General features: G+C 36.5%; 1 protein-coding gene across 1 annotated transcript in view; it reads left to right on the forward strand.

The window, feature by feature from the left end:
• PGR (progesterone receptor) overlaps positions 1-9,891 on the forward strand; it is a 38,923-nt gene extending 29,032 nt beyond the window's left edge. Inside the window, exons 7-8 of the mRNA XM_042839170.1 lie at positions 3,795-3,952; positions 6,551-9,891. Of these exons, the coding sequence (XP_042695104.1) occupies positions 3,795-3,952; positions 6,551-6,706 (314 nt within the window). The 3' untranslated portion in view covers positions 6,707-9,891. The remainder of the gene's footprint in view (positions 1-3,794; positions 3,953-6,550) is intronic.

Genomic DNA, 9,891 nt, shown 5'->3' on the forward strand with positions numbered 1-9,891 from the left:
AGAAATGTTGGATCCCTTTTAATGTATTGTAATACTGTATTATGCATTTTCAAAACAACTGTGCATATTTCGGTGAGGAAGAATGACTTCAAACGACACTACACAGATAAAAATCTCCTACAGGCATTGGAAATATATAAATATTTGATTGACTTTGGGGTTTGTTGGTGGAGGGATTGATTCTGGCCTAGAAGTTAAAGCATGCTTATTCAAAAGATTCGCAAAAGTGGACATGGCAAACAATATTAATATTTATTCACATTTTCTACTTAAGCCAAGGTTTAGCACAGCTGTGGATAGACTAACTTCTTTTAGTTGTTTACTTGAGTACAAAATTTGTGATCTCTTTAATTGTATGCATCTTTGTAAGAATGCAGTATACAGCACTGCACTGAACTGTAATTGAAAAATATGGTAGTTGATGAGATTCCCTTCTGAAGCCTTTTCTAAACTACTGGGAAAGTCATCAGCTGATGCCTTAAACAGTCCACAAACAGGAAGTTTTAAAATTTTACTGCTACCTTTAGGAATAAAACTAAACACCTCCTAGAACTAGAAATGGAAGCATGTTGAAGTTTGGTTCTGTGCACACTTACTGAGTTTCCTGTTTCTTGGCTGTACAAAGACTCAACAGAAGATAAGGAATTAAAATTTATTCCCTCTTAGGCTGTTCTTGCCTGCTGTTTACATAAGCTCATGCTTTCAGAAGTCTGTCATCAGCAGAGTATAGACAGTAAAGTAAGCGTAGTTCATAGGAATATAAAAATTACTAGCATAATAGCAAAATAGCACACACTCTGCTAGTGGAATAGAAATAATACAGAAAATAATCCCAATGCAATATAACTGCAGTTTCTTTCTTGGAATTACATCAGAGTTTTGAATATATTCCCATTATAAATGTTTTCCATCTTCTTTTCATCACATTTTGAAATCCTATGTAAATCTATGTAAATGCTGGAGGGAAGTCTTACATTTCAGTTAGGTTTAGATACATTTGTGATATTCTAACTCCACGTACCAGTAAGCTCAAATAAAATAATTTTAAAAATATGCTGCAGTGGTCCACTCCCTCTCAATGCTGGGTGCATCAGTTTAACAGTGATCACTAAGCCACCATTCTTTATCAACTGCACTTCCATTATAAACTCACTTTTAAGATCATGTGCTTGTATGTATGCAAGAAATTAATTTAATAATATGAAAGTATTTTTGCTTATGTTCATGAGTTTTGCTTTCTGTTCATTCCTCTACTTATTGTCTTATAGGAAAAAACAGTTTGTCAGATCTTTGGGAAAAGGAACACACCTAACCATTGTTGCTGAGACATTTAGTAAACATTTGGTACTGTATAAATACAATACTCTCCACAAAACAATGCTCAAAAAGCATAAAACCTGATTGTTGATATAAAGTATTTTTAAAGATTATTTCTATTTCATGCTGTTCACCTTTATCCTCTTCAGATGTGAAAGTGTGACCATTTCAATCTTTCACATACAACAGTAAATCATGTCTCAACTTTGTCTCTCATTCTGTTTTCTATTTGAGTTTTTATTATAATCCACTGGCTTTTCTTTTAAAGACACAGTAATGTGTATTGCACATGACTAAATATCAGACACAATGTATTTCTAAATCTGAATGGAAACCCCAGCTTTATTTTTAACATTTTCAGTTTTACATTTTTTCCCTTGATGTAACTGTGGTGTAGTCTTTTTCTTTTTTTTTTTCTACTGTATTACTGACAGTTTTAAAACTGTCTCAAAAGTAGAATTAGTCTTAGCAAAAAGTAGACCAACTTTTTTATTTTCTGCCATTGTTTCGATTTTCTAGTTCCTTATTTACTATGTTTTACATATAGACATATGTTATATGCTTTGCTTTAATGATACCCAAAAGTTCTAAATAGTTCTCCATGTAACAGAGGCCACACATGTGGGAACCAATACAGTGAATAGCTCAGACAGAATATGATATAAGGAAGTTGGATTGTCTTATGGAGGGTACAACATGCTTAGTCCAGCATTTCATCATCATCAGCTGCCAGAAGAAATCAAACATGACACGTCCCTAAAAGCCAAACTACTATTCGATATGTGGAAGCAATCACAACTTCTGTTGTTGATTTTTATTTAAGTTCAGATTTGGGTTGGTATCAGAATTTGAATTCTACATGCCAGTTCTTAGACACTTGTATTTGTAGTCAGCTTGCTATTCTGTAGATATATATGCATATATATACATATATATGTCTCCATCCTTCCCCCAGACATTCAGTTGTCTGAGAAAGTACTGACATGAGTGGTCAGTGTCAACTTGGATCATTTCCTCTCTTGGACAGTCTCCCATAAAATAAGAAAATTCTGCTTCAGAGCAGAGATTTGAACTTTGCTTTGCTTTGTATAGGCTCTCTCTGGGCTCTAGATGAAGAAAATTATGAATTTTAATGTTTGCCTCAAATGTCTTTATCTGCCTTACCTTCTCTTACTTTATGTATCTATCTATCTATGTCTATACCTATATCTATACCTATATCTGTATCTATCTTCTATTTCTATTTCTATATCTACATTTAGAGGTCCAACTGTACTCAGTCGTGGCCAGATAGTAGCCATGGCACAATACCAGACTGAAGGTATATGACATACTTAGCATGTGATTAATTTAATTATGTGAGCTACTACTCACAAGACTCCTTTAGAGTCCATAGAGAAAAATAAGCATTTCTACCTGCAGTGTAATTCATGTCTTTCTAAGCTGCTTCTACAACAGTGAATATGTCATGTGCCCTATTCTCACCTGATTTTTTCCACTGAAAATATAGGGAGCTGTGGTTGTTCCTTGTATATGTGCTGTCAGAAGATGAAATGTTAAATGTGACATTACAGTGTGAAATGTCATCGGAAAAAGAAAAAGGAAAGGGAAAAAGAATTTTTCTATCAAAAACAGTATTTCTGAAACTAGATTCTATTTTAATATATGATTATTTTAACAAAGCAAGGATTTAAATTTGAGTGCCAGTTGGGGATGTTTTTTCAAGTTTTATTTTTTAAAATTTTCATTTCAGTGTCTTCAACAACATAAATTATAAGACATATATTACATGCTGCCCTGTCATGGAAAATAGTGCTCAGACCGTATCAAAGTTTCCTTACAGTGCTGCCAGAACATAGAATCAATGCTCAAACATGATCTTACTACTAGGAGTCACTAACAGGTTCATTTTTGGTATTCTCTGTATTCCTTCATTTTGGTCCTAACAACAGACCATTAAGAGCAGAGCGAGTTGAGCCATTTGCTTCTGTCTGCTAATTATCTAAGAAATATTCAGATTTAAGACTCTAAGAGTACATCTGCTCTTTTGAGTAAGAGAAGTCCAAACAGGAAACCTGAGCCTTGGATGCTTTACTGTCTACATTATTTAAAGCTGTTAATTCATTCCATGATGCCATTTCAAAGCACTCCAGCTAGATGTAGGATAAATATGCTCTAAGGGGGGCAGGCTCTCGGCAACGTAAGATAAGCCAACCTATGACATATTTCCTTAAGGACCAGAGGGGTTCTTTTTGCATTCTTCTTTCAGCATGGCCTTAAACTTCATCTATACCTATTTCTAGACATCAGAGGTTAGTATGTTGTATGACTATTTCTGGATAAACTGATTAACAGGAAGAAGTACTTGGCAGATAATAAATTGCACAGCACACTGTGAAATATAATCTGTTCCCTTACTTAAATCTCTCTTTTTGCCTTAAGAATACATTGCAATACAAATGTTGCTTTCTTTTCAGTTCCTTTGGAAGGTCTAAGAAGTCAAAACCAATTTGATGAGATGAGAACGAGTTACATTAGAGAACTGGTGAAGGCCATTGGCTTGCGCCAGAAAGGTGTTGTGGCTAATTCCCAGCGTTTCTATCAGCTTACAAAACTGATGGATTCCATGCATGATGTAAGTTTACTTGTTAACTTGTGTTGTTATTCTTGTTTTTTTTTTTTAAGTCAGAAGCAATTTGAATTTCATAAAGGAAATTTTATGAAAAGTGGCTAGTTAACACTTCTAAACTAAAAAAAATGTAAGTATACCTCTCCTTTGATGTGTGAATAGAACAAAGAGATAGCTGTATATTTGGTAATCAAAACATACTGTATAAAATGTTTAAATATTTGAAAATAGGCATTTGAACACTACTTCTGCATTATTTCTGTATCTAGAGCAGTTAAGATTGTTGGTAGGGCTCCATGTGTCTGTATGTGTGTGTACATGTTCATAAAAATTATTTACAAAATGTAGAGAATAGGGAACTCAAAAGAAAGCCATTGATTTTTCTTCCTTAATTCAAGTATTTTTACACATATACTGTATGCTGTTTTTTTTCCAGTATCTGTTCATATTCTGGGATTGATTAATATCAGAGATCTCTAATAGTGATGTAGAAATTCATAAGTGTTTTAAAAGATATATCTGAATACTTTCCACATCGCTGAAAATCCAGCATGCATCCTCTGGGCTTAGCATCCATTAAAACTGAGGAATGATGCTCTCTGCCCATGCGAATAATGTTTTGTAATGGCTTCTGCATCTCTGCAAGAGGGGCAAGAAGCAGAGATACAAGGCTTGAACATGGACTCAAGGCTTGAACATGGACTGGTGGAGTGGCACTAAAATACTTCAAGAAAAGTGATTTTGAATTCTTGGCTGTGACAAGGTCATAGAGAGTTGAGGGAAGGATGAGGTCTTTGTATTCTTTTGTGCTTATGTGCATTTTTTTTTTGTGTGTGTGTGAATAAATTCATTTTTTCATATAAAAGCTTTCCTTGTCACTAATTCCTCCTTTTGATGGAGGAAAAAGCTGAAAATCCCATTTATGAAGGTTGAGAGAGGCAACGATATTGATAATTACGTGGTTCACCAGGTAGTCTGGAGTCCTTTGATCCACTGCACAGACCTCTCTCTATCAACTTTTGCTCTGCACAGAAATCACATTGACCATTTAGCTGTCACATCTCGTCAGATAACATCAGAAGATGAATAGGATAAGGATGAAAATAAAAGAATCAGAGAATTTTAGGGGTTGAAAGGGACCTCTAGAGATCAGCAAGTCTAATCCCTCTGCTAAAGCAGGTTCCCTTACAGTAAGCTGCACAGGTAGCCATCCAGCCAGGTGTGAATATCTCCAAAGGAGACACCACAACCTCTCTGGGCAGCCTGTTCCAGTGCTCTTTCACCCTCGCTGTAAAGAAGTTCTGTAAAGAAGTCCTGCACATTTGTGTGGAATTTCTTATGTTCCAGTTTTTGGCCATTGCTCCTTGTCGTATCACTGCACACCACTGGAAAATATTTATAAACATTGATCAGATCCCCCCTCAGTCTTCTTTAGGCTGAACAGGTCCATGTCTCTCAGCCTTTCCTAATATGGAAGATGCCCCAGGACCTGTATCATCTTTGTCACCCTAATAATCCTTAAATACAAAGTTAGACAACAGAACGTTCTGAGGATATTGAGATTAGCTACAAGATATACTGGTAGTTGAACTCCTCATTATTTGGGAATGTTGGTGCTAAATCCTTGTCAGGAATCCAGTCAGCCAACTTTTACTTGCAAAAACAGTTCCTGGCCAGTGTCCTACTCATGCTAGCCAGGTGCTTAAGGAATCTGTCATATGATGTTTGCATGTGGCTTGCTTGGAATAAAAGACCTTCCTGCCTTACTTGGAATAAGAATTTTCAGTTTGGATCTCACAACATCCAGAGAAGAATTGAGTACTGAGTTATTTATTCATTTCAAATTTAACATAGTAAAATAGCCTCAATGGAAGCAAGTGAAAGAGGCTTGCAGCAGAATATCCAGCAAAGCAATGGCTGGAGTAGTGTTTGGTCTGGAGATGTCTGAGTGCGAATCCCTCTTCCAGCTCAGACTGAGAGAAGTAGGTGATACAAGATAAGCCATCCCACTGGAGAGACCACACATTGCTAAAGCTCTAATAGGATTCTAGACAACATAAAGGTCATAGGTCTTTAAGAAAAACTAAAAAAATTGGTACTTCCTAGAGAAGGTAGGTGAAAGGGTGTAGCAGTTGCTTTCTAGCAACGAGGGCCTATGAAATTTAACATTATCAGCATATCCAGATATGATCATAGTCAGAGCTATGGGAAACCTCAAAAGAGAAAATACAGTCCTTGGGGCAATGTTTGAATATCATCTAGTAAACAAGGCATTGAGACTTCTTTTGTTGAACATGAGCATAAAATAAAAGTTTGAATAGTTTTTAATAACTCTGTTGTTCATGGTACATGTAATAAGTGAGTTCTCATGCTAGTGATTCTGACTTTTTTAGGACATGTCATTTAGCTATATTTATGATTTTTGCCTTGGAATTTTATTTTAATAGGGAATAGCAAGTTATCCTCATTATTGGTTCAAGGAATATTGTATTAAGATGTAATATGGATGTGTGAGCCGATGGATGTGTGAGCTAAATGGTTGATAGCATATTTATTTGGCTGCACTGCTGATAGCCTTACTTGTTTGTATTTTATTAAATCCAGCTAGTGAAACAGCTCCATCTCTTCTGTCTGAACACATTTCTCCAGTCCCGTGCACTGAGCGTTGAGTTCCCTGAGATGATGTCAGAGGTGATTGCTGCACAGCTGCCCAAGATTCTGGCAGGGATGGTGAAACCTCTTCTCTTTCACAAGAAGTGAAATGTCTTTTCTCTTACCATAGGGATGATTTCTGGGTCGGTTTTTGTTTGTTTATTTTGGTCAAGATTTTGCAATGTCAGGACTTCAGTGTATTTGTCATACCCTGCCTACTGCTTTGTACTTGTAACATACACAAGCCATTTAAGCTTGATGTACATATTGTGAGTTCCTGATTCCTTAGCTGCAAAAATCACAACAGTCGGAAGAAATGTTTTGTAAACTTGGGTAGATTGCTATTTAGATATGCGTAAGAATGACACTAGAGTTTTCAGATTTCTAAGAACAGTTATCTTATACATTTTTCTTACATATTACACACTTTCAGATTTCTGATACGTCATGGTGAAAACTTTTTAATACATTGTGTGCATGTGTACACGTGGGCATGCGCATGGTCCTGAAGTTTTTGAGGGAATTAAAATGTATATTGCCCACACTTTCTCACGGATATTTGACTTTTTATTTACTAATCTGCTTCACAGAAATATCCTTTCAAAGTCAGCTGTTCAAGTTTAAGTAGATACCACTGCAATGCCTTCATGAGTAACTAAAGCGCTCTCTGTAAAACGTGTGAATATGGATTCATGTTCTTCTCTGTGCTCATATTGTATTGAAATTCTGATACCAGTGTGCTTCTTTCTGCATCATTCAGTGCAGTTCTTCAAAAATCAGAAGGCAGAGGAAAATTTCAGTATATATTACACCAGAAGTAAGATGTATGTAAACCCACACGGCTTCAGTTTGTGTTATTTTCCTTCAAAGTTTGGCACTTAGTAAAGCTAAAACACATTGTTGTAATCTTAAATTTAGCAACTTAAAAATTATGTATTTCAGAAGTTTTAAATGGAAATATTTTCCATGACTCTCAATAATCTTGATGGTTTGAATTCCTCCGTATGCTTAACCAACACTACCATCAAATTTTAGAGAGGTTAGAAACAAAAAGAAGTGGAAAATATGACCACAGACATTTTTATATACTTAACATTCATCTTAAAACATTTAGTGAAGCTACATATTTTTACTTCAAAGGCGTGCTGTTTTAGTTGGAGTAACTGTATGAAGAGTTGGGCTAAACTAGCATTATACATTCATGAAGAATGTCATGGTTTTCCTGGAAATGAAATATTTGACTAAAAACAATAATGCGATGGTTGTTGTTCCTTTTGTATGGACATGAAGCTACTTATATTTGAGGCAGTAAACTGCTGATATATTCAGATGAAGAGATGGATAAGCCCAAGAAGAATTTGGATTATTAAAATCTGACGAATTTTTGCTAGTCACTAAAGACAATACCCAGCTTCTCTAGCACTAATCAGTGTAGGAAATTGCAAGTCCTGGATGACTGCTGGCCATATGCTTTTCCCCATTAGACACTGGATGCATCCATTGTGGTAGCATTCTGCTTATGGTATGTAATATGGGATGAATGGACTTGTCTTTGTCAGGTAAGCTAAGGCCCACCAAGAGGAAGCTACATAACAGATAGGAATAGAAGTTTCCTACATAGTACAAAACCCACTGGAGTTGTGGCAAAGAAGTGACCCAAGGAAAAATGGTCTAAGCAGACTTTTGTGCTTGTTTACTAGGTTCGTAACTTTTAACTGCCCCTAAACAAGATATTTCTTACTTATTCAATACAGTCTGACTTTCAACTGTCATCCTGAAAGCAATTGTGTTTTAATAAATAACACAAAATTCTGTTTCTACATACCAAAGTTTTGTTTTCTTTAATTTTCTTTGTATTTACATTCAGTTATACAGTTGTCCATTTCAACCATTCATCTTTTGTGTAACAACAATATTTTCATGCATTCCTTGGGGGTTTAAGCATATGATTTACCAGAATAACCAGACTTTCTATGTTAGTTAAGATTAAACTGTTATCAGAAACTTCCCATACTAAAAGTGGTTCCACAACACAAGACAAAATCACAGGATGCTAGGGGCTGGAAGGGACCTCTGGAGATCATCCAGTCCAACCCCCTGTTAAAGCAGGTTTCCTACAGGAGGATGCACAAGGAAGTGTCCTGCAGGTTTTGAACATCTTCAGAAAAGGAGACTCCACAACTTCTCTGGGCAGCCTGTTCCAGTGCTGTCACCCTCCCAGTAAGTAAGGATGTTCTTTCTCATGTTCAGATGGAAATTCCTGTTTCCCAGTTTGTGCCCAGTTCCCCTTGTTCTGTCACAGGGAACCACCAAAAAAAGCCTGGCCTTATTTTATCTGGGCCTCTCAGTCTTTTCCAGGCTGAACAGTCCCACATCTCTCAGCCTTTCCTCGTCAGGAAGATGCTTCTCCAGATCCCAAACTGTATTTGTGATACAACTCCCTTGGATTCTTTCCAGAAATTCCCTGTCTTTCTTGAACTGGAGAGCCCAGATCTGGACACTACTCCAGATGTGGCCTCATCAGGGCAGAGTAGGGGGGGAAGGGTCACCTCCCTTGCCCTGCTGGCCACACTCTTCATAGTGCACTCCAGGATACCCTTGGCCTTCTTGGCCACAAGGGCACACTGCTGGCTCATGGAACATCCTAATCCTGAAAACAGAAAACGGAGCAGGCATTACATGTGCTTTAGGAATGCTCTGGATAAATCAACATCTGCCTTTGCTGAAGCCCTAACATTTGTTCCAAGTGTCTGCTGTGTCACTGTCCCACAAGTAGGGCAGATTAATTTGAAATTAACTACGTTTGTCTCAAAGGCATAATCCAAAAAGGAAGAAAAGATGTCTTTTGGGAATAGTTTACAAAGGTTACCACATTATCAAATGGTGTTTCTTGAAGATCTCTAACTCACAGAAAAAATCCTGGAATTTCATGATCGTGCTAAATGGTCCACTGCACAACTCAGGACAAACTTGGATAAATATGATTGCTAATTTATATATGATTGCTGATTCAATTTAAAATCTTGCATTCATTACTTGATTGTCTGAAGTTGGACAAAAGTAGTTTAATTTAAGATCTTCCAGCTTTGAACAGAGTTTATGAGGAGCCAATAGTCTCCATTCCGATGCCATCATTTGTTCCAGATTACATAGGTGCCATTAACAGTAATCAGGACACCAGATTAATTTCTTCCTCATGGAAATCTCATCTACTGTGACTTTTATTGCACATTTGTCCAGAAAATGACTTGCAAACCTTTTTTCTTTGAGGGTTTTTTTTTTTTTTTACAGAT

This window comes from Centrocercus urophasianus, unplaced genomic scaffold (assembly GCF_019232065.1).
Source record: "Centrocercus urophasianus isolate 14NV4802_14NV808 unplaced genomic scaffold, USGS_Curo_1.0 seq_9, whole genome shotgun sequence".
Classification (NCBI taxonomy): Eukaryota; Metazoa; Chordata; class Aves; order Galliformes; family Phasianidae; genus Centrocercus; species Centrocercus urophasianus.